We start from the raw sequence: 23,360 nt of genomic DNA on the forward strand, positions 1-23,360 counted from the left end.
AAGTGTTACCCCGATATTCAAGAAGGGTGGGAAAAGAGAAAACAGGGAGAGTAAAGGACAGTTAGCCTGACATCAGTCATCGGGAAAATGGTGGAATCCATTATTAAGGAAGTGGTAACAGGGCAATTAGAAAATGATAATATGATTAGGCAGAGTCAACATGGTTTTATGAAAGGGAAGTTGTGTTTGACAAATTTATTAGAGTTTTTTGAGGATGTATCTAGCAGGGTAGATAAAGGGGAACCAGTGGATGAGTATATTTGGATTTTCAAAAGGCATTCGATAAGGTGCCACATAAAAGGTTGTTACACAAGGTAAGGGCTCATGAGGTTGGGGGTAATATATTAGCATGGATAGAGGATTGATTAAAGGACAGAAAGTAGGGATAAACTGCTCTTTCTTCGGCTGTAACTAGTGGGCTGCTGCAAGGATCGGTGCTCGGGCCTCTGCTATTCACAATCTATTTTAATGATTTAGATGAAGGAACTGAGTGTAATGTATCCAACTTTGCTGACAATACAAAGCTAGGTGGGAAAATAAGCTGTGAGGAAGACACAAAAAGTCTGCAAAGGGATATAGACAGATTAAATGAGTGGGCAAGAAGGTGGCATATGGAGTATAATGCGGGGAAATGTGAGGTTATTCACTTTGGTAGGAAGAATAGAAAAACAGAATATTTTTTAAATGGTGAGAAACTATTAAATGTTGGTGTTCAGAGGGATTTGGGTGTCCTCGTACAAGATACACAAAAAGTTAGTATGCAGGTACAGCAGGCAATTAGGAAAGCAAATGACATGTTGGCCTTTATTGCAAGGGGGTTGGAGTACAAGAGTGATGAAGTCTTCCTATGGTTGTACAGGGCTTTAGTGAGACCTCACCTGGAGTAGTGTATAGTTTTGGTCTCCTTATCTAAGGAAGGATATACTTGCCTTGGAGGTGGTACAATGAACGTTCACTAGATTAACTCCTGGGATGAAAGGGTTGTCCTATGAAGAGAGGTTGAGTAGAATGTGCCTATACTATCTGGAGTTTAGAAGAATGAGTGGTGATCTCATTGAAACATATAAGATTGTGAGGGGGCTTGACAGGGTAGATGCTGAGAGATTGTTTCCTCTGGCTAGAGAGTCTAGAACTAGAGGGCATAGTCGCAGGATAAGGGGGTGGCCATTCAAAACTGAGATGAGGAGGAATTTCTTCATGTAGAGGGTTGTGAATCTTTGGAATTTTCCACCCCAGAGGGTTGTGGTTGCAGAGTCATTGAATATATTCAAGGCTGAGATGGATAGATTTTTGGACTCTAGGGGAATCAGGGGATATGGGGATCGGGCAGGAATGTGAAGTTGAAGTCGAAGATCAGCCATGATCTTATTAAATGACGGAGCAGGCTCGAGGGGCCATATGGCCTATTCCTGCTCCTATTTCTTATGTAATTCACAACAGTAACTAAATATAGGGTAACTCACTACAGCAACTAAATATTGGGTAACTCATTACAATAGCTAAATATAGGGTAACTCACTTCAGGAACTAGATATAGGGTAATTCACTACAATAACTAAATATAAGGTAACTTGCACCATAATTAAATATAGGGGAACTCATGACAGTTAGTAAATATAGGTAACTCACTACAGTGAATCTATATGATTAGTTTGTGACTCAATAACGTGGATCGTACATCCATTAGTGTGCTATTTGGCCTCGGCAACCATGGATAAGGGCAGGAGAAAAAAATTCAATCTGGCTTCCCACTCCTAGCCACAGACTAGTAACCCCCTACTTGCAAGTGTGTGCGGGCAATTGGGAGAGGAAAGTATCGGGCTTGGCTGTGATGCCCTCACTGCAGTTAGATAGCCTGCTGACACTCATTGTCAAGATTGATACATAAATAGTAATGTGTATGAAGCACTGGATTGTGATTCAGTCACCCTGTTCAGGAGAGGTGGGCAGGGAGGAAAAACACTACACCACTTAGTATTGCAAGCAAAATGTAAAGAGACACACACATTTCGTGATCTCTTAATCCACAAGTCAAAGCATAATAGGTATCTAATTTGAAACCATAAAATATATCTAAAATGTGTGTGTGTGTGTGTGTCAGTGTTTCACCCACTGAGCCATTTATCATAGAATCGTAGAAATTTACGGCACAGAAGGAGGCCATTCGGTCCATCGTGACTGTGCCGGCAGAAAAGGAGCTATCCAGCCGAATCCCACTTTCCAGCTCTTGGTCCGTAGCATCGTAGGTTATGGCACTTCAAGTGCACATCCATTTACATTTTAAATGCGATGAGGGTTTCTGCCTCTACCACCCTTTCAGGCAGTGAGTTCCAGACCCCCACCACCATCTGGGTGAAAAAAGTTCTCCTCAGCTCCCCTCTAATCCTTCTACCAATTACTTTAAATCTATGCCCCCTGGTTATTGACCTCTCTGCTAAGGGAAATAGACCCTTCCTATCCACTCTACCTAGGCCCAGTTGTTAATGCCCTGACTAGTGTGGTATTGGCCTTACTGATGTGGAAACATTTCAGTGTTTGTGGGCTGGAGAGGTGAAAAATTAGTGAGGGTTATCAGTCCAGGTTGCTGTTGGAAAGTGTGCATGTTGGGTGAGATCATGAAGGGGCTCGACTAAGACATCCTCCAGAATCAGATGGCTTGCTGACACAGGGTGGAAAAATGGATGTGCAATCAGAATGCTAGGGTTGGTGTACAGATGGCTAACGGTGAAGTGGAAAGGGATCTGGGAATGGTCGTAGATTCGGCAGTTGACATGTCAAAACTTGGTGCAGTAGCAATGAACAAAGTGAATAGAATAATATTACTAAATCAATTGAGTGTAAATTGGAGGATGCCAAGCTAAAGCTTGGAACCAGTGCCCTGATCAGATTGCACCTCGAGTACTGTGTTGCATTTTGGCCAACAAGAAGACATAAGGGAAACATTCAAGCCCTGGAGGTGGTACAGAGGAGAGAGAGCCATATGAGGCTGATCTCTGGTATTGAAAGATTGAGTTATGAGAAAAATCTGGATAAAATGGGGCACTTTAGCCTTGAAAGGAAGTAACTGAGAAAGGGATTTTATAGATGGTTAGAATATATTAAATAATATAGATTAAGTTAATCCAGAACACTGCCTCTTGGTAAGTCAAGACACTGGAACAAGAGAGCAGAGGATAAAAGGCCAATGTAGAACAGAGATCAGGAAGAATTTCTTCCTGCAAAGAGTGATCGACATTTGGAATGGAATTTCAGGTAGAGTAGTGGAGGCAAAAATACAGAAACTTGGATTAGTTTGAGACAATTAGGTGGTGTGATGGAAATGTAAGTTTATTTTTATTCTGAATGGATGAGCTAAGTGGGCTGAATGGCTCTCTCGTCCGTATTTATCTTATGACCCGCTGCCTTTTCCTCAGTCCCTGCAGATAAGCACCCAGCCTCTGTCCAGTGCTTAAACAATGGCGAGAAATCAATAGCTCAGCATGAACACTAACTCGCGCCCACCACGGGATATTGGAGGCTTCGACCAACCCTTGTTACCTGTACGGTAGAAATATAGAGAACTGTGGTGTCAAACATTCCTCCCTTCAACAAAAACCATCTAAAAGTGGATTACCTGCGTTGTTCATTTCATTGCTGTTCGTGGGACCTTCCTGGTGCAGAATTGCTGTCGTGCTTGTCTAAACAACAGACCCGGCATTTCAAAAATAATGAATTGTGAAGTGCTTGGAGACACTTCAGCATGATAAGTTGCTGTAGAAACGCGAGTCTTTCTTTATTAGGGTGGCAGTTTAGGACATTTGTACTTGCAACTGGTTTGAGTCATTTAGACAACTCTTTAAAAGATTAATTTATTATTATGCGTGCCTGAAGTTGCATTTTCAGCTGTGCAAGTTTTTATATTATCTTTATATTATAATGGTCTGTGTAACAGCACATGTTAATTTTCAATATTAACATTTTTATTTCCAGTGCTATGGGGGGAGGGGTGGGTATGCTTACTCTAGTATTTTGGATTGAAGTCAGCTGCAGGTATCCTATTTCATCTGTAATATTTTTTTTTAACGTGCCTCAGTTATTTTTTTATATATATGCCCAGTTTCCTTCCCCCTCCTTTTCTCCTGCCCTCTTCTGATGTTACTCTTCTGTGGCAAACTCAGTAATGCAATACCTAAGGCAGGGTGCCTGGCAGTACTCTTGGTGATTGACCAGCCAGCCTGGTTTATTAGTAAGACTGTAGAGATAGAATTGCCACTGGGGAGGAGACTGGCATTCTTCCCACTCAGCCCCAGATATTCCATTCAAGCCAAAGCTTGTAGGGTGGGCACATAGCATCTTGCACTGGTAATCTGTGCGGCTTTAAAAGAAAGAAAGAACTTGCATTTATATTACACCTTTCACGACTTCAGGATGTCCCAAAGTGCTTTACAGTGAATTAAGTACTTTTGAAGTGCAGTCACTGTTGTAATGTAGGAAAAGCTGCAGCCAATTTGCACACAGCAAGATCCCACAAACACCAATGTGATAATGATCAGGTAATCTGTTTTTTAGTGATGTTAGTTGAGGGATAAATATTGGCCAGGACCAGGGACTCCTGTTCTTCTTTGAAAGTGTGTCATGGGATCTTTTACATCCACCTGAGAGGGCAGACAGGGCCTCAGTTTAACATCTCATCTGAAAGACGGCACCTCCGTCAGTGCAGCACTCCCTCTATCCAATGACTCGATAGACACTGGTGTGTCAGCCTAGATTATGTGCTCAAGTCCCTGGAGTGGGACTTGAACCCATGACCTTCTGACTCAGGCGAGAGTGCTACCAACTGAGCCAATTAATATTAGCTAATTAAACTCAGGGGGTTATCTCTGAGCGCACACGAAGTTCCCCAAGTCCTGGCTCTTGCCAACCTTGTGCCTAATCACTCTCAATTTATGTGGGTGGTCTGTGTACAGGGAAAGAGCATTGTATTTCAGATCGGGCAAACAGAAACGCTACCTGTCTGGATGTCTCAGTAGCTTGATTTAGAGACTTGTAAGCATGGTGACGTGTCTGACCCTGGCTGACACATGGTGGGGCACAGTCCTGTGGCTGCTGGGCAAACTCCACCACCCTCACCCAAGTGGCCATCCTCAACATGGGCCTAGAGAGGCTGTTTGAACGTGGCTGGGGGCATCACAGTTGAACCTAATCCCGTCCTCACCTGACATCAATGCAGGGGCACTTTTTCGTTCTGATCGTTGGATAGTGATCAGAAGCGCTTTGGGACATCCTCAGGTCATGAAAGGTGCTATATAAATGCAAGTTCTTTCTTTCATTATTCAGCACAAAAATTAACCCAAAATATTAACTGGAAGTAAAACATCTTGTTCTGGGGGCTTCCTATTATCCTACTTCATTATTGTCGGAAATTAACATTCAATCATTGGAGCAAAAAGAAATCTGGTTTAGTACACAAAGGTTAATTATTAAATGGTCCTTGAGGCAACAGCACAAAATATATTAAATTAAAAATTTAGCCAAACTAATTACAAATATAATGGACCAGATGCACACATGGAATTTTTTTCTCTATTTAGCCTTCCCAATTAAACTGTGACTCCCATGGTAGTGCAATTAATGATGACACTCATTTCTTTTTACTGCTTTATTATTAGTACAAGAACTCATTAGTGGCCACTGGCACTAAAACCTCCAGATTAATTATTTTATTTGCAGAGCTTCATCTTAGAGAATTTGTTTAAAATTAATCTTCACGGCTTTTCCTACCAACCCATCCATCTTCAAGTCGTACATCGGCTGGATGTCTTGTTAGAAGCCAGTGCACATTTGTGAAATTGGCTCTGTGGTGTGCTACTGAGTCACATAAACCAGGGAGCTTCTAGGTTCGAACCCTCATCCACTCTTTTGTCACTTCCAGGCTCGGTTTTTCCACTCTTCCCCTCACCAGCCTCCCGAACTCCACCCTACATAAACTCCAACTCATTCAAAACTCTGCTGTCCACATCCTGTCTTGTTTGCCTGTTGCCCCTGTCCTCACCAATGATTCCCTGCCCCCAATCGCACTGGTCTCTCACTTACAAATCCTTCCAAGACCTTGCTGCACCCTGTAACCTCCTCTTCTAGCTCTGGGCTACTTTATGTTCCTCCACCCTTCCACTTCACCATCATTGGCAGAACAACCTCACTCCCCTTGCCCCACACCTTGGAATTTTCTTTCCAAACCCTTCTGTCTTGCTATATCTCTCCTCAACTTCAAAAGCCTCTCTAAAACCTACCTGTCCATTTGTGCCTTCAGTCACCTCCATAACTGTGCTCCCTACCCCAGCTCCAGTCTGACGTCCACTTCTCTGAAACACCTTGGAACGATTTGACTATAGTAAAGGGGCTATGTAAAAATACAAGTTCTTCTTGTTGTTTCTTGGTCTGCGTTGAGTTGGCTGATCTCAGCCTGGACTGGTTGGCAGTAAATTGGCAAACCCAATACGGGCAAACCACAGAGAAACCCCAGAGTGTTGTTTTGGAATTTGAAATATCACAATGGTGCAGTAGTAGGTGTTTTTCCATGTTGGGGGTTAAGGCAGATAGTTGGAGTAGAAGCAAGGGATCTTTACAAGTATCAGCCATGGCTCCGTTGGTAACACTCTCGCCACTGAGTCAGAAGGTTGTGGGTTCAAGACCCAGTCCAGAGACTTGAGTACAAAATCTAGGCTGACACTCCAGTGAAGTACTGAGGGAGTACTGCACTGTTGGAGATGCCGTCTTTTGGATGAGATGTTAAATCGAGGCCCCGTCTGCCCTCTCAGGTGGACGTTAAAAATCCCATGACACTATTTCGAAGAAGAGCAGGGAGTTCTCCCCGGTGTCCTGGCCAATATTTATCCCTCAACCAACATCACTAAAACAAACGATCTGGTCATTATCAAATTGCTGGTTGTGCGACCTTGCTGTGCGCAAATTGGCTGCCGTGTTTCCTACATTACAATAGTGACTACACTTCATTGGCGGTAAAACGCTTTGCCGCATCCTGAGGTCGTGAAATACGCTATGTAAATGTAAGTTCATTCTTCTTTCTACCTAATCCATTATATCTGACCTGACAGTGCCTTACAGTGACACCGGTGCAAAAAAGTGGAAAGGATACACCTCTCACCTTCATAAGTGCAAAATAAAACACTAAAAAGTACAAAAGAAACATTGCTGTCCATATTGAACTAACAGCATCACTAAGTCTCTGATGAGTCATTAGCAGAGGACAACTCTGCTGATTCAGGTGAATGTTAAAGATCCCATTATTCAAAAAGAATGGAGTTCTTCAGATTTCTTAGTCAACCATATCACCAAAGTGAAACCGATTAACTGGCTATTTATCTTGTTGCCTGTGGGACCATGTTGTGTGCAAAATGGCTGCTGTGTTTGACCATGTAACAAGTCACTGAACTTCAAAGTAGCCCAATGTGCACAAAGTGCTTTGAGACATTTCTGAGAGATGTGATGAGGTTCTATATAAATGCAAGTCTTCCATTTACTACAAAACAAATATGTACGTTTGCATCACCGGATTAAAATGACTGCTTTTCCACTGTATTTGCCAATGTCTGACCACTGCCAACGGTAAGACAGAACTGTTGTGTTAATTGCACAAAAGCCAATTAAAACTTTTCTCAAATTTCTGCAAGTCTCCCAGAAAAATAGTGCAAATCTGTGTCAATCGTCCCATGAGAATGCTGACACATTGGGTAGATTGCTTAATATATTGCATGTGTCTCACCAGTGTAGGGTCAATATATTATGCAGGATCAGGAAATGGTGTTTGGCAGCCAACACTCACAATTCGCTTGTCAATCCTGCAATTTCTGGAGATTTTTTAAAAAAAGTTCACCTTCTAAGTGTAGCTTTCTAAATGTTTCAATTTCCTGCACAAATTGTGAACATTAAAAGTTGTGGGACTCGTGAGCGAATAGTGAATATTCCCAACATTTTAGATGGATGAAGACAAATTCCTGATCCAGCATTTTTGTCCCACAGATCAATACCGTATGCAAAGGTCAGTAAAATATTTTGTTATGCTCAAGAAGTGAAATGTCTGCAAGGCAACTGGAACAGACAGGATATACCCTACAATTGTTAAGGAAGTGAGTGAGGAAATAGGCAAAGCTGTGATAGGAACAGTAAATGACGAGTGCATAATAGAGCATGTTATCCCAATATTGGAAAAAAAACTATAGTGAAGCATGAGCCTGGAAATTATAAGCCATGTAAAATGCTAAAAAGCAAGATGTTGTCCAGGTTTGTGTAAAGAGCACAGTGGTCACAGGAGTGGTGAACATGGATTCAGAAACAATAAGTTGCAATGATTTACTAATGTACTGTATTTCTTTGGGAAGGTAACTAAACTATGCATGTAAGTGTCACCCTTGACTCAGGGGGTAGCACTCCTCGCCTCTGGGTCAGAAGGTTGTGGTTTCAAGTCCCACTCCTGAGGCTTGAGCACATAATCCAGGCTGACACTTCAGTGCAGTACTGAGAGAGTGCTGCACTGCCAGAGGTGCCGTCTTTCGGATGAGACATTAAACCGAGGCCCTGTCTGGCCTCTAAGGTGGCGTAAAAGATCCTGTGGCACTATTTCGAAGAAGAGCAGGGGAGTTCTCCCCAGTGCCCTGGCCAATATTTATCCCTCAACCAACATCACATAAAAGAAAACAGATTATCTGGTCATTATCACATTGCTGTGGGATCTTGCTGTGTGCAAATTGGCTGCTGCATTCCCCTAAATTACAACAGTGACTACATTTCAAAAGTACTTCATTGGCAGTAAAGTGCTTTGGGATGTCATGAGGTCATGAAAGGTGCTATATAAATGCAAGTCTTTTCTTTCTTTGAGGATATTCAATAGATAAAATCCACTTGTAATTTTAGAAGGCCTTTGATAATGTTTCACATGTGAGGCTTTTAAAGGCGATGGCACTTGTGGTGATTTAATTGGCTGGCTTCAAAATACAAAGCAGCTAAAATTAATTTTGGGGATCAGGGAATTTTATTTGGAGCTTTCTGCCAGGAGTTGAGCAGAGTAGATTATACATCGTTTGTGAGGTAGGTTTGATGGGCTGAATGCTTTTTTTTTCTCATTCCATTCTTTTGTTGAAAGGGATATGGGAATGGAAGTGAGAAAAAGTGACACAAAATGCTAATCTGATCCAATTGGGATAATCCGAGCCATTAATCTTGGATAAGGAGATTTTATTGCATGTTGCTTGGTGTAGATAGTACCAGTGTATCAGCAAGAGTTCACAAAATTCATTCATCCTGAATACACTTCATGCCAGTAGTCCCTATTGAACAACTGTTTCATTTTTTAATATTTTACTAAAATTTTCAATTTTTTGCCCTCAGTGCCAGCATCCAGAGAAAACCAGGAATAACAGCAACCTAAACTCAATACTGGGATTAGAGAGTCAGTAAGAAAACCAGGAATGATGGTACCTGAACAAGGCACAGAGATCACTGAGAAAACTAGGAATAACATTGATGTAAGCTCAATACAGGGATCAAAAGTTAGTCAGGAAACCAGGATTAACAGCAAACCAGAACTAAATACAGGGATCGGAGGGTCGGTAAGAAACCCAGGAATGGCAACTTGAATATAACACGTAAGCACAATGTCACAATCTCCGTTTGTCTCTAATATCTTCCCCTTTGACTAGGCATCCATTTGTGTCTGATTACACCTCTGTGAAACACCTTGGAATGTTTTCTACGTTAAAGACGCTATGTAAATGCAAGCTGTTGTTGTTGCCTCTCCGTGATCCCGGTAGTGTTCACTGTTATTCCTGGTTTTCTGACTGACTCTCTGTGTGAGTTCCTGGTTTTCTCACTGACAGTAACTCTCTCTTACTCTGATACATGAGCTATTTCCAGGTTGCTGTTACCCCTGTCTTTCTCACCGACTGATCCCAGTGTTCAGTTGCGAGTTGCTATTATTTCCAGTTTTCTTACCGATTCTGTTGCCTCTGCTGAGCTCAGTTACTATTATTCCCAGTTTTCTCACCAGCTCACTGTTGTTCATTTTAAGTTCAGGTTGGACTTATTCCCATCTTTCTTATTGAGGCTGATCCCTAGTGTCAGAGAACTTGAGTTGCTAAGAAAGACTTGGAGAAAGGTGAACGGAGTGATGGAGAGGAGACTTTACTGGGGTTTACAAGATACGTAATCGTTTAGATATGGTAAATCCCCTTTGTTGAGTTCAGGTTGCTGTTCACAAGATAGTTACGGATGAGGAAGACATGTCTTAGTTCATCGACCCAGAAAGACCTTAAAGTTCCCCATTTCAGCCTTCAATTGTTCCTTTAAAAATTCCAAGGTTTTTGCCTCTTCCTCGAAGTTTAATCCACATATTGATCACTCCTTGTGTGAAGAAGCACTTCCTGACATGAGATCTAAATTTACCTTTTACTAGTTAGAATCCATGTCCCCTTGTCCTACTCTTGCGATTAAATGGGCCAAATCTTGCCGGAGTGGGGCATCTCGTGGGATGCGCGGTTAGTTAGACTTTCTCCTGCACTCTTCAGCTCGAATATAATTCGAGCTGTAATTTGCGGAAGTGCGAGCTGATAACGGCGCAGTGAGGGCAGTGGGGCATCGGGGACCTTAGTGAACGACGGGACCAACAGTCTATCTCCTTAACCAATGAGATTCAAGGATTGAAGAAAAAAAAAGGAACAACGGACAAGGAGGGTGAATTCGAGTCAAATCAGGTACAGCATTTTCTGTTTTTGTCTCTGACCCTTGTGTTGAGTTCAGGTTGCTTGTGTTCCTGGTTTTCTCAGTGACTCTCCGATTCTTGATAAAAGCAAAATACTGCAGATGCTGGAAATCTGAAATAAAAACAGAAAATGCCGGAAATACTTAGCAAGCCAGGCAGCATCTGTGGTAGCTCTGACGAAAGGTTACCGATCTGAAACATTAACTCTGTTTCTTTCTCCACAGATGCTGCCTGACTTGCTGAGCTTCTCCAGCATTTTCTGTTTTTATCTCTGATCCTTGTGTTGAGTTCAGGTTGCTGTTGTTCCTGGTTTTCTCAGTGGCAGTCTGATCCTTGTGTTGAGTTCTGGTTGCTGTTCCTGGTTTTCTCAGTGACTCTGATCCTTGTGTTAATTCAGGTTGCTGTTCCTGGTTTTCTCAGTGACTCTGATCCTTGTGTTTAGTTCATGTTCCTGTAATTGCTGGTTTTCTCAGTGACTCTCTGACTACTGTGTTTGAGTCCAGGTTGCTGCTGTTCCTGGTTTTCCCAGTGATTCCCTGATCCTTGTGTTTAATTCAGGTTGCTGCTGTTCCTGATTTTCTGGAGCGCCCACCCTCCTTCCTCTGCTCCTGGCAGTTAGTGAGTGGAGTTTTCTCTCAGTCCTTCTGGTACTTCTGAGTTTGTGTGGGGTATTTTTTGCAGTGACTCTGTGCCAACATTGAATGTAAAAATATGGCGGATGAGGCTGTGGGGGGAGTCCTATTGGAAAGTTGGAAATGCCCAACTTAGCTTTAAAATATATATTTTTAAAAAACAAAGCTTTAGCAAGTAGGAGGTGGGAAAAGTTTTAGGAGGATGCCTTTCTACAAGAGGATAGTGGAGCCCCGGCTGGTGTCTAGGTTGAGGAGTGAAGACTTTGGAAGAGTTTGGGAAGATGGTGAAGATGAGGAGGGGGACGAGGAGGATGGAGATGGGCTGCAGAAGAGGAGGAGGAGGAGGAGAAGGAGGAGGAAGAAGCAGTTTGAGCAGGAGCCCCCGCCGCGCAGTGCCGACAGCCGGAGGAGGCGAGCCTTCCTCTTCGACAGCCTGCAGGACGTGTCCGGCCACACTCTCGCCTCTCTGCTCCGGCAGCTCGCCGACCTCAGCCGACTCGCAGGCGGCATCTTCCAGGAGCTGGAGGTGGAGGCGAGCTCCGTGTGCGTCCGCTGCAGCCGCCTCCACAGCCGGCTCCACAGCCTGCAACACCGCGCCCTGCGGCTCGACGCCAAGAAGGTCGCCGTCCGTAAGTGTACAAAACTGTATTTAAACATGAGAGATACTTGGTGCAAAACATTGCAACACCTGGGACGCCTTTCTCTTGAGTTGTGCTGTTTTCTTTAAAAAAAAAGTTTCAAGGAACTTTCTACGTTCTTGGACATTCCCTGAATGTTGCCCTATAAAAAGTTCATAATTTAGGATATCACATGTTTGCAGCAAATATACGATAAACTAAATTCTAAACTTTTATAGGTCAACATTCATGGAATATATAGAAATATATATTTAAAATTCCCTTTTTAAAATTAATTTGGGTCAATTCTCTTTGGACTCCTGAGAGGGACTGGGGCTGTGTGTTTTCATTTAAATTCAACCTGATTGAGACACTAGAATATGCAGAGTGTCATCAAACTACGTTTTGTACTGGAAATTTAAACAAAATAGTATGTTGCATTTTTAATTTGGTTGTTTTTGTTTGTGTTGACGATGGCCTAGGTGCAGCCTATATATATATATATATGTGCAGAGTAGACTTGATTAGTGAGATACCTTGACTTGTTTTTGACTTGAAGTAGGCTGCTGTTTTTTTTAATGAATTTTTGTTGGGTAAGGAAGCTGTAATTTTGTGTTGTGATCTTTGGTATTTCTGGTTGAAGTCTATATTTATTGCACTAAATAATATATAATTTTAGACATTGTTATTTTTCTACCCGAATGTTTAGATTCAAGAGTGATATTTACGTCTGTTTTCCTTTAACCATTTTTTTTGTCTTGTAAATTTTGTCTCTTTCCCAAGTACTCAGTAGTGAAAATGTTTTTGAAAAGTTTTTAGCATGGTATAGCATATAATTTTGTGTAAAACCTTTGAAATTAAAAATCTCGAATGGGCTCAGCAAGTGTTACCCAAATATGTAGCTAGCCATACCGGTTAAGGTGGTCCCATGTTCAATCCAGATCGGCACGAAACATGGTTAATCTCAGCTGAGGCGGTGGTAGGGTTGCTACAGTCTCCCTCCGTGCCTCCGGATCAGAGAGGATAGAATTATCCAGGAGCTCCAGTTGTGATTGACTTCTCACGCATGTACACCTGTGGGTGGAATCGGTCTCTGCTGTGATGCCCCACCAAGTCAAATATCCTGCCAGTTATCGTTGTTGAGGCTGCACTTGGGACACGATGACTGGCAGCTGGTGAACTCCACAAGGAAGCAAAACCTTCAGGAGAGGAGAGGAAAAAAAGCTTTTTTTTTGTACGGTCCCCACTTATTTTGAAGTTTGATTAATTTGAATTACTGGATAATTTGATATTTTTTTTTGCCCTGCAAAAATCTTGAATTATCAGGAGTAGGCCGTGTTTGACACCAGTTCAATGTCGTCACTGGGATTTCAGTTAAAGGAGAATTGCGGTTTAAAATGTTTGGATAGGTCCACTTACATTGTACGTACAACTGTACAATTATAGACTTTGCCCTTTCAAATGTGTCTGTGTTTGGAGGGAGGATTTCTAGTAATATAAGGATAAAGTATTGGTGCTTACAGTTCTGTCGCTAGTGGTGGCAGCTTCTGGAATAGCATGAGGTGATTATGACTATCACACAAGAAGCACATCACAAGAACATAAAAGTATATCTGCTTAACAACAACAACTTGCATTTATGTAGTGCCTTTAATGTAGTAAAACGTCCCAGGGCGCTTCACAGGAGCGTTATCAGACAAACAATGACACAGCTGAGAAAGTGTGACTTTCTGTAGTATATTCTCCAGCCAAGTGATGGTCCTTTGTCTCTTTCATTAGTTTTAATCTTGTTTTGTTAGGATTTCATCTTTAATTTTAAAAAAAACCATTGGATACTTTTTACTGGTGAAAATGTTTAAATTTTGAAATGTGATCTCTTTGGGAATGTTGAAAGTGCTGAAGGTTGATTGAGCAGAAGTGCTCAATGTTATTGGGGGTGTGTGTGTGTTGAATGTAATTAGGAACAGGAGGCCATTCAGCCCCTCGAGTCTGTTCTGCCATTCAATTAGATCTTGGCTCATCTGTATCTTAACTCCAGCTACCTACCTGGGTTCCTTAGCCCCTGTTATCCTTGCCTAACAAAAATCGATCAATCTTGTGAAATTTTCAACAGCTTTTTGGGGAGCGAGTTCCAGATTATTGGAGGTGCGTGTGTGTGTGTTCAGCGTTGTTGGAGGTGCGTGCGTGTGTGTTCAGCGTTGTTGGAGGTGCGTGCGTGTGTGTTCAGCGTTGTTGGAGGTGCGTGCGTGTGTGTTCAGCGTTGTTGGAGGTGCGTGCGTGTGTGTTCAGCGTTGTTGGAGGTGCGTGCGTGTGTGTTCAGCGTTGTTGGAGGTGTGTGTATGTTCAGCATTGTTGGAGGTGCGTGTGTGTGTGTTCAGCGTTGTTGGAGGTGCGTGTGTGTGTGTTCAGCGTTGTTGGAGGTGCGTGCGTGTGTGTTCAGCGTTGTTGGAGGTGCGTGCGTGTGTGTTCAGCGTTGTTGGAGGTGCGTGCGTGTGTGTTCAGCGTTGTTGGAGGTGCGTGCGTGTGTGTTCAGCGTTGTTGGAGGTGCGTGCGTGTGTGTTCAGCGTTATTGGAGGTGTGTGTGTGTGTGTTCAGCGTTATTGGAGGTGTGTGTGTGTGTGTTCAGCGTTATTGGAGGTGTGTGTGTGTGTGTTCAGCGTTATTGGAGGTGTGTGTGTGTGTGTTCAGCGTTATTGGAGGTGTGTGTGTGTGTGTTCAGCGTTATTGGAGGTGTGTGTGTGTTCAGCGTTGTTGGAGGTGCGTGTGTTTGTGTTCAGCGTTGTTGGGGGTGCGTGTGTGTGTGTTCAGCGTTGTTGGGGGTGCGTGTGTGTGTGTTCAGCGTTGTTGGAGGTGCGTGTGTGTTCAGCGTTGTTGGAGGTGCGTGCGTGTGTGTTCAGCGTTGTTGGAGGTGTGTGTGTGTGTGTTCAGCGTTGTTGGGGGTGCGTGCGTGTGTGTTCAGCGTTGTTGGAGGTGCGTGTGTGTTCAGCGTTGTTGGAGGTGCGTGCGTGTGTGTTCAGCGTTGTTGGAGGTGTGTGTGTGTGTGTTCAGCGTTGTTGGGGGTGCGTGTGTGTGTGTTCAGCGTTGTTGGAGGTGCGTGTGTGTGTGTTCAGCGTTATTGGAGGTGCGTGTGTGTGTGTTCAGCGTTGTTGGAGGTGCGTGTGTGTGTGTTCAGCGTTGTTGGAGGTGCGTGTGTGTGTGTTCAGCGTTGTTGGGGGTGCGTGTGTGTGTGTTCAGCGTTGTTGGAGGTGCGTGTGTGTGTGTTCAGCGTTGTTGGGGGTGCGTGTGTGTGTGTTCAGCGTTGTTGGAGGTGCGTGTGTGTGTGTTCAGCGTTGTTGGAGGTGCGTGTGTGTGTGTTCAGCGTTATTGGAGGTGCGTGTGTGTGTGTTCAGCGTTGTTGGAGGTGCGTGTGTGTGTGTTCAGCGTTGTTGGAGGTGCGTGTGTGTGTGTTCAGCGTTGTTGGGGGTGCGTGTGTGTGTGTTCAGCGTTGTTGGAGGTGCGTGTGTTTGTGTTCAGCGTTGTTGGGGGTGCGTGTGTTTGTGTTCAGCGTTGTTGGGGGTGTGTGTGTGTTCAGCGTTGTTGGGGGTGCGTGTGTGTGTTCAGCGTTGTTGGGGGTGCGTGTGTGTGTGTTCAGCGTTGTTGGAGGTGCGTGTGTGTGTGTTCAGCGTTATTGGAGGTGTGTGTGTGTTCAGCGTTATTGGAGGTGTGTGTGTGTTCAGCGTTATTGGAGGTGTGTGTGTGTTCAGCGTTATTGGAGGTGTGTGTGTGTTCAGCGTTATTGGAGGTGTGTGTGTGTGTTCAGCGTTATTGGAGGTGTGTGTGTGTGTTCAGCGTTATTGGAGGTGTGTGTGTGTGTTCAGCGTTATTGGAGGTGTGTGTGTGTGTGTTCAGCGTTATTGGAGGTGTGTGTGTGTGTGTGTGTTCAGCGTTATTGGAGGTGTGTGTGTGTGTGTTCAGCGTTATTGGAGGTGTGTGTGTGTGTGTGTGTTCAGCGTTATTGGAGGTGTGTGTGTGTGTTCAGCGTTATTGGAGGTGTGTGTGTGTGTGTTCAGCGTTATTGGAGGTGTGTGTGTGTGTGTTCAGCGTTATTGGAGGTGTGTGTGTGTGTGTTCAGCGTTATTGGAGGTGTGTGTGTGTGTGTTCAGCGTTATTGGAGGTGTGTGTGTGTTCAGCGTTATTGGAGGTGTGTGTGTGTGTGTTCAGCGTTATTGGAGGTGTGTGTGTGTGTGTTCAGCGTTATTGGAGGTGTGTGTGTGTGTGTTCAGCGTTATTGGAGGTGCGTGTGTGTTCAGCGTTGTTGGAGGTGCGTGCGTGTGTGTTCAGCGTTGTTGGAGGTGCGTGCATGTGTGTTCAGCGTTGTTGGAGGTGCGTGTGTGTGTGTTCAGCGTTGTTGGAGGTGCGTGTGTGTGTGTTCAGCGTTGTTGGAGGTGCGTGTGTTTGTGTTCAGCGTTGTTGGGGGTGCGTGTGTGTGTGTTCAGCGTTGTTGGAGGTGCGTGTGTGTGTGTTCAGCGTTGTTGGGGGTGCGTGTGTGTGTGTTCAGCGTTATTGGAGGTGCGTGTGTGTTCAGCGTTGTTGGAGGTGCGTGCGTGTGTGTTCAGCGTTGTTGGAGGTGCGTGTGTGTGTGTTCAGCGTTGTTGGAGGTGCGTGTGTGTGTGTTCAGCGTTGTTGGAGGTGCGTGCGTGTGTGTTCAGCGTTGTTGGAGGTGCGTGCGTGTGTGTTCAGCGTTGTTGGAGGTGCGTGCATGTGTGTTCAGCGTTGTTGGAGGTGCGTGTGTGTGTGTTCAGCGTTGTTGGAGGTGCGTGTGTGTTCAGCGTTGTTGGAGGTGCGTGCGTGTGTGTTCAGCGTTGTTGGAGGTGCGTGTGTGTGTGTTCAGCGTTGTTGGAGGTGCGTGCATGTGTGTTCAGCGTTGTTGGGGGTGCGTGTGTGTGTGTTCAGCGTTGTTGGGGGTGCGTGTGTGTGTGTTCAGCGTTGTTGGAGGTGCGTGTGTGTGTGTTCAGCGTTGTTGGAGGTGCGTGCATGTGTGTTCAGCGTTGTTGGGGGTGCGTGTGTGTGTGTTCAGCGTTATTGGAGGTGCGTGTGTGTTCAGCGTTGTTGGAGGTGCGTGCGTGTGTGTTCAGCGTTGTTGGAGGTGCGTGCATGTGTGTTCAGCGTTGTTGGAGGTGCGTGTGTGTGTGTTCAGCGTTGTTGGAGGTGCGTGTGTGTGTGTTCAGCGTTGTTGGAGGTGCGTGTGTTTGTGTTCAGCGTTGTTGGGGGTGCGTGTGTGTGTGTTCAGCGTTGTTGGAGGTGCGTGTGTGTGTGTTCAGCGTTGGGGGTGCGTGTGTGTGTGTTCAGCGTTGTTGGAGGTGCGTGTGTTTGTGTTCAGCGTTGTTGGGGGTGCGTGTGTTTGTGTTCAGCGTTGTTGGGGGTGTGTGTGTGTTCAGCGTTGTTGGGGGTGCGTGTGTGTGTTCAGCGTTGTTGGGGGTGCGTGTGTGTGTGTTCAGCGTTGTTGGAGGTGCGTGTGTGTGTGTTCAGCGTTATTGGAGGTGTGTGTGTGTTCAGCGTTATTGGAGGTGTGTGTGTGTGTTCAGCGTTATTGGAGGTGTGTGTGTGTGTTCAGCGTTATTGGAGGTGTGTGTGTGTGTTCAGCGTTATTGGAGGTGTGTGTGTGTGTGTTCAGCGTTATTGGAGGTGTGTGTGTGTGTTCAGCGTTATTGGAGGTGTGTGTGTGTGTTCAGCGTTATTGGAGGTGTGTGTGTGTGTGTTCAGCGTTATTGGAGGTGTGTGTGTGTGTTCAGCGTTATTGGAGGTGTGTGTGTGTGTGTTCAGCGTTATTGGAGGTGTGTGTGTGTTCAGCGTTATTGGAGGTGTGTGTGTGTGTTCAGCGTTATTGGAGGTGTGTGTGTGTGTGTGTTCAGCGTTATTGGAGGTGTGTGTGTGTGTTCAGCGTTATTGGAGGTGTGTGTGTGTGTTCAGCGTTATTGGAGGTGTGTGTGTGTGTGTGTTCAGCGTTATTGGAGGTGTGTGTGTGTGTTCAGCGTTATTGGAGGTGTGTGTGTGTGTGTTCAGCGTTATTGGAGGTGTGTGTGTGTGTGTTCAGCGTTATTGGAGGTGTGTGTGTGTGTTCAGCGTTATTGGAGGTGTGTGTGTGTGTGTGTTCAGCGTTATTGGAGGTGTGTGTGTGTGTTCAGCGTTATTGGAGGTGTGTGTGTGTGTGTTCAGCGTTATTGGAGGTGTGTGTGTGTGTTCAGCGTTATTGGAGGTGTGTGTGTGTGTTCAGCGTTATTGGAGGTGTGTGTGTGTGTGTGTTCAGCGTTATTGGAGGTGTGTGTGTGTGTGTGTTCAGCGTTATTGGAGGTGCGTGTGTGTGTTCAGCGTTATTGGAGGTGTGTGTGTGTGTTCAGCGTTATTGGAGGTGTGTGTGTGTGTGTTCAGCGTTATTGGAGGTGTGTGTGTGTGTTCAGCGTTATTGGAGGTGTGTGTGTGTGTTCAGCGTTATTGGAGGTGTGTGTGTGTGTTCAGCGTTATTGGAGGTGCGTGTGTGTGTTCAGCGTTATTGGAGGTGTGTGTGTGTGTTCAGCGTTATTGGATGTGTGTGTGTGTGTGTGTGTGTTCAGCGTTATTGGAGGTGTGTGTGTGTGTTCAGCGTTATTGGAGGTGTGTGTGTGTGTTCAGCGTTATTGGAGGTGTGTGTGTGTGTGTGTTCAGCGTTATTGGAGGTGTGTGTGTGTGTTCAGCGTTATTGGAGGTGTGTGTGTGTGTGTTCAGCGTTATTGGAGGTGTGTGTGTGTGTGTTCAGCGTTATTGGAGGTGTGTGTGTGTGTTCAGCGTTATTGGAGGTGTGTGTGTGTGTTCAGCGTTATTGGAGGTGTGTGTGTGTGTTCAGCGTTATTGGAGGTGTGTGTGTGTGTTCAGCGTTATTGGAGGTGTGTGTGTTCAGCGTTATTGGAGGTGTGTGTGTGTGTTCAGCGTTATTGGAGGTGTGTGTGTGTGTTCAGCGTTATTGGAGGTGTGTGTGTGTTCAGCGTTATTGGAGGTGTGTGTGTGTGTTCAGCGTTATTGGAGGTGTGTGTGTGTGTGTTCAGCGTTATTGGAGGTGTGTGTGTGTGTTCAGCGTTATTGGATGTGTGTGTGTGTGTGTGTGTTCAGCGTTATTGGAGGTGTGTGTGTGTGTGTGTGTTCAGCGTTATTGGAGGTGTGTGTTCAGCGTTATTGGAGGGGTGTGTGTGTGTGTGTTCAGCGTTATTGGAGGTGTGTGTGTGTGTTCAGCGTTATTGGAGGTGTGTGTGTGTGTTCAGCGTTATTGGAGGTGTGTGTGTGTGTTCAGCGTTATTGGAGGTGTGTGTGTGTGTGTTCAGCGTTATTGGAGGTGTGTGTGTGTGTTCAGCGTTATTGGATGTGTGTGTGTGTGTGTGTGTGTGTTCAGCGTTATTGGAGGTGTGTGTGTGTGTGTTCAGCGTTATTGGAGGTGTGTGTGTGTGTGTTCAGCGTTATTGGAGGTGTGTGTGTGTGTGTTCAGCGTTATTGGAGGTGTGTGTGTGTGTGTGTTCAGCGTTATTGGAGGTGTGTGTGTGTGTTCAGCGTTATTGGAGGTGTGTGTGTGTGTTCAGCGTTATTGGAGGTGTGTGTGTGTGTGTTCAGCGTTATTGGAGGTGTGTGTGTGTGTGTGTGTGTTCAGCGTTATTGGAGGTGTGTGTGTGTGTTCAGCGTTATTGGAGGTGTGTGTGTGTGTGTTCAGCGTTATTGGAGGTGTGTGTGTGTGTGTGTTCAGCGTTATTGGAGGTGTGTGTGTGTTCAGCGTTATTGGAGGTGTGTGTGTGTGTGTTCAGCGTTATTGGAGGTGCGTGTGTGTATGTGTTCAGCGTTATTGGAGGGGTGTGTGTGTGTGTGTGTGTGTTCAGCGTTATTGGAGGTGCGTGTGTGCGCGTTCAGCGTTATTGGAGGTGCGTGTGTGCGCGTTCAGCGTTATTGGGGGTGCGTGTGTGCGCGTTCAGCGTTATTGGGGGTGCATGTGTGCGCGTTCAGCGTTAATTGGGGGTGCGCGTTCAGCGTTATTGGGGGTGCGTGTGCGCGCGTTCAGCGTTATTGGGTGTGCGCGTGCGCGCGTTCAACGTTATTGGGGGTGCGTGTGCGCGCGTTCAGCGTTATTGGGGGTGCGTGTGTGCGCGTTCAGCGTTATTAGGGGTGCGTGTGTGCGCGTTCAGCGTTATTGGGGGTGCGTGTGTGCGCGTTCAGCGTTATTGGGGGTGCGTGTGTGCGCGTTCAGCGTTATTGGGGGTGCGTGTGTGCGCGTTCAGCGTTATTGGGGGTGCGTGTGCGCGCGTTCAGCGTTATTGGGGGTGTGCGTTCAGCGTTATTGGGGGTGGGGGTGCGTGTGCGTGTGCGCGTGCGTTTGCGTGTGTGTTGGGGGAGGGGGTGAGGAGCCAGAATGTTTTGTTAGATGTGTTTACATCGAACCTGGAAAGAGCTGGGAGCACCTGCCACTCAGCAACTCCCTGCCTGGGACTGTTTTTGTTTGTGTTTGAGTAGTGCAAGCAGGATTTGACATGTGAATTCATAATTTTGCTGGATCTGCACTGAAGCATTTGAATACCAGGGCTCCCCTTTAACTCTTTCTTTTGTTTAAATATTGATGTACAAACTAAACAGTAGCTGACTTTTAACCTACATTTCTCTTTGCTCTTAATGGCTTTTTAATTGGGAATTCCTTGAACTAATGAATCTTGCATCTGCGGGGTAGCCAGAAAATTCTCATTCTGTCAAATCCGAGTTTAACCGTAGCCTACTCCACTATAAGTGTCTGAATTGTGAATTTTTTGGACGAGTGACTTCAGTTATGTGGAGAGACCAGAGAAGCTGGGGTTTGTTCTCCTTTAGAGCAGAGAAGGTTAAGGGGAGATTTAATAGAAGTGTTCAAAATGAAGAGGGGTTTTGATAGAGTAAATAAGGAGACACCATTTCCACTGGTGGGTTGCTTGGTAACCAGAGGACACAGATTTAAGATAACTGGCAAAAGAACCAGAGGGGAGATGAGAATTTTTTTTATGCAGCGAGTTGTTATGATGAATACACTGCCTAAAAGGCAGATTCAGTAGTAACTTTCAAAAGGGAATAAGGGATGGACTTGAAAAGAAAAGATTTGCAGCGCGATGGGGAAAGGGCAAAGGAGTGGGACTAATTGGATAGCTCTTTTAACATCTTGTCTGGAAGGAGATATTCTAAGCTGGGAGGTGCCAGCACTGCCCAGAGACTGTGGTGCATTTGGCCAACACTGACATTTCCTGCTGGTGGCTGTGCTGGATGCCTATTTCTAGAATTTCCTTTTGGAGCTGTTCCCTGATGAGAGGTAACCTGAAGCAGCTCCCCATGAGCGGAAAACAACAAAATGAGTATCATAGAATCATACAGAACAGACGGAAGCCATTCGGCCCATCGTGCCTGTGCTGATCTTCGAAAGAGCTATCCAATTAGTCCCACTCCCCCTGCTCTTTCCCTTAGCCCTACAAATGTTTCCTTTGGCCCATTAGGACTAAATGCTTTATTAATTTTTAGCATTACTTGCATGTGGGAGGGGGGGGAGCACTACTAAATACTTGAAAGCCTCCTTTAATGGAGGGGAATATGGTGGGGGGGTGCTGATTTGAAATTCTCGCCACATAAGCACTCTCTAAAACAAACTTGCTGAGCTCCTCCTTGCTGATGCATTCCTCTTCACTTTTCCCCCCACTTCAGCCACTAGTTGAAATACCCTCACTGTTGAAGTCAGCAAACTCACTACAGAGCAGGGATTGAACCTGGGACCTTTCTGGCTTGCCTGGCTCTGTGATGCGTTTATCTACTGAGCCATCATCGCAAAGATTGGCTGGGAGGCGGGGGCTCCACTGTTCCCCATTCAGCAGATGGTTCTGTCAGTGGATTAGTAGCAGCGGAGAGGCAGCAATGAGCTGACGTTGCAATATCACTTAAAGTGCTTCAATGACGGATATGGATCACTGAAGTCAGGTTTTGCCAATTTTTTTTGCAACCTGCATAAATTACCCGGAATTCTCTCTTTGGGTTGTTGAATTAGTTTTATATAAAAAAAAGTTTGTGTCCTGAATTTAATTTTTTAAAAAAACTACGAATTGTCTTTTTTGTGCTGAAAATTATTTCACGAATGCGATCTGTGCACGTCTCTGCATTCGATCTTTGGCACAAAAAGAAAGGGAGAGTTTGAATTTTTATATATTTGATGATCTTCCTGGCCCAAACAGCACTTCAGCTCCTGGCCCAACCTGTACAGAGTCATCTTTTTCTAAGGAAGCTGGAAGAGCTGCATTTGTCTTGATTATTTTGTGATGTTCTCTGGGCCATGGACAGAAAATGATTCTCTCTCAACCAGTTTTTTCCCCTTTAGTTCCCCCCAATATTTTTTGATAATAGAAATCGAAGTAGGGAAATAACCCGGGATTTTAAAAACTGTCTTTCATGATCCTTAACGAGGAAAGGAAAGAACTTGCATTTATATAGTGCCTTTCACAACCTCAGAACATCCCAAAGCACTTCACAGCCAATCCATCTTTTGGATGAGACGTTAAACCAAGGCCCCATTTGCCGCCTCAGGTGGACATAAAAGATCGCACGGCACTATATCGAAGAAGAGTAGGGGAATTCTCCTCTGTGTCCTGGCCAATGTTTATCCCTCAGCCAACATCACTAAAATAGATTATCTGGTCATTATCTCATTGCTGCCAGCTGGATCTTGCTGTGCGCAAGTTAGCTGCTGTGTTTCCTACATTGTAACAGTGACAACACTTCAAAAAGTACTTCATTGGCTGTAAAGCGCTTTGGGACGTCCTGAGGTTGTGAAAGGTGCTATATAAATGCAAGTTCGTTCGTTCTTCTCAAAAGATGGAGTTCCACTGGTGCTAGGTAGCCTTCAAGTGTTTCGGGATGTCCTGAGGTCGTGAATGGCACTATATAAATGCAACTCTGTCTTTCTTTCTGTCTTTCTATGAAGTAGTGTTGAAGTATAGTCACTGTTGTAGAGAAAATGAGTCTTGCCAAGTGCAGGCTGCGGGTGAGTTTCCTGCTCTTGCTCTCTGTGAATCTGTGCCTGCTAACTGTTCTACTTAGTGCAGGATGTGAATTTTCTCAGCAATTAACTGCATGTTGTTTCTTGATTTTTTTTTTAAGATGACAGTAATTACTAGGATAAATGATTTTGTTGCTGCTCAAATCTGTTCAGAAATTGATATTTTCACTACCTCCGAGACTTCCTATACACAGCCTTGGCCAGCTACCCGCTGAGTGTGTTCAAACTCGTGGGGATCCCGTGCTACACAAGGTCACTTGACATGAAAATTCAGGTTTTAAAGAAGTAAATAGGGAGAAACTGTTTCCAGT

At 45.0% G+C, this 23,360-nt stretch overlaps 1 protein-coding gene across 1 annotated transcript in view; it reads left to right on the plus strand.

Moving 5' to 3' along the window:
- The first annotated feature begins 11,296 nt into the window (after nt 1-11,296).
- Nucleotides 11,297-23,360, plus strand: part of LOC137324294 (NHS-like protein 1) — a 224,082-nt gene continuing 212,018 nt past the window's right edge. The window contains exon 1 of the mRNA XM_067988436.1: nt 11,297-12,014. Coding sequence (XP_067844537.1) covers nt 11,588-12,014 — 427 coding nt within the window. The 5' untranslated portion in view covers nt 11,297-11,587. The remainder of the gene's footprint in view (nt 12,015-23,360) is intronic.

This window comes from Heptranchias perlo, chromosome 8, assembly GCF_035084215.1.
Source record: "Heptranchias perlo isolate sHepPer1 chromosome 8, sHepPer1.hap1, whole genome shotgun sequence".
NCBI classification, from domain to species: Eukaryota; Metazoa; Chordata; class Chondrichthyes; order Hexanchiformes; family Hexanchidae; genus Heptranchias; species Heptranchias perlo.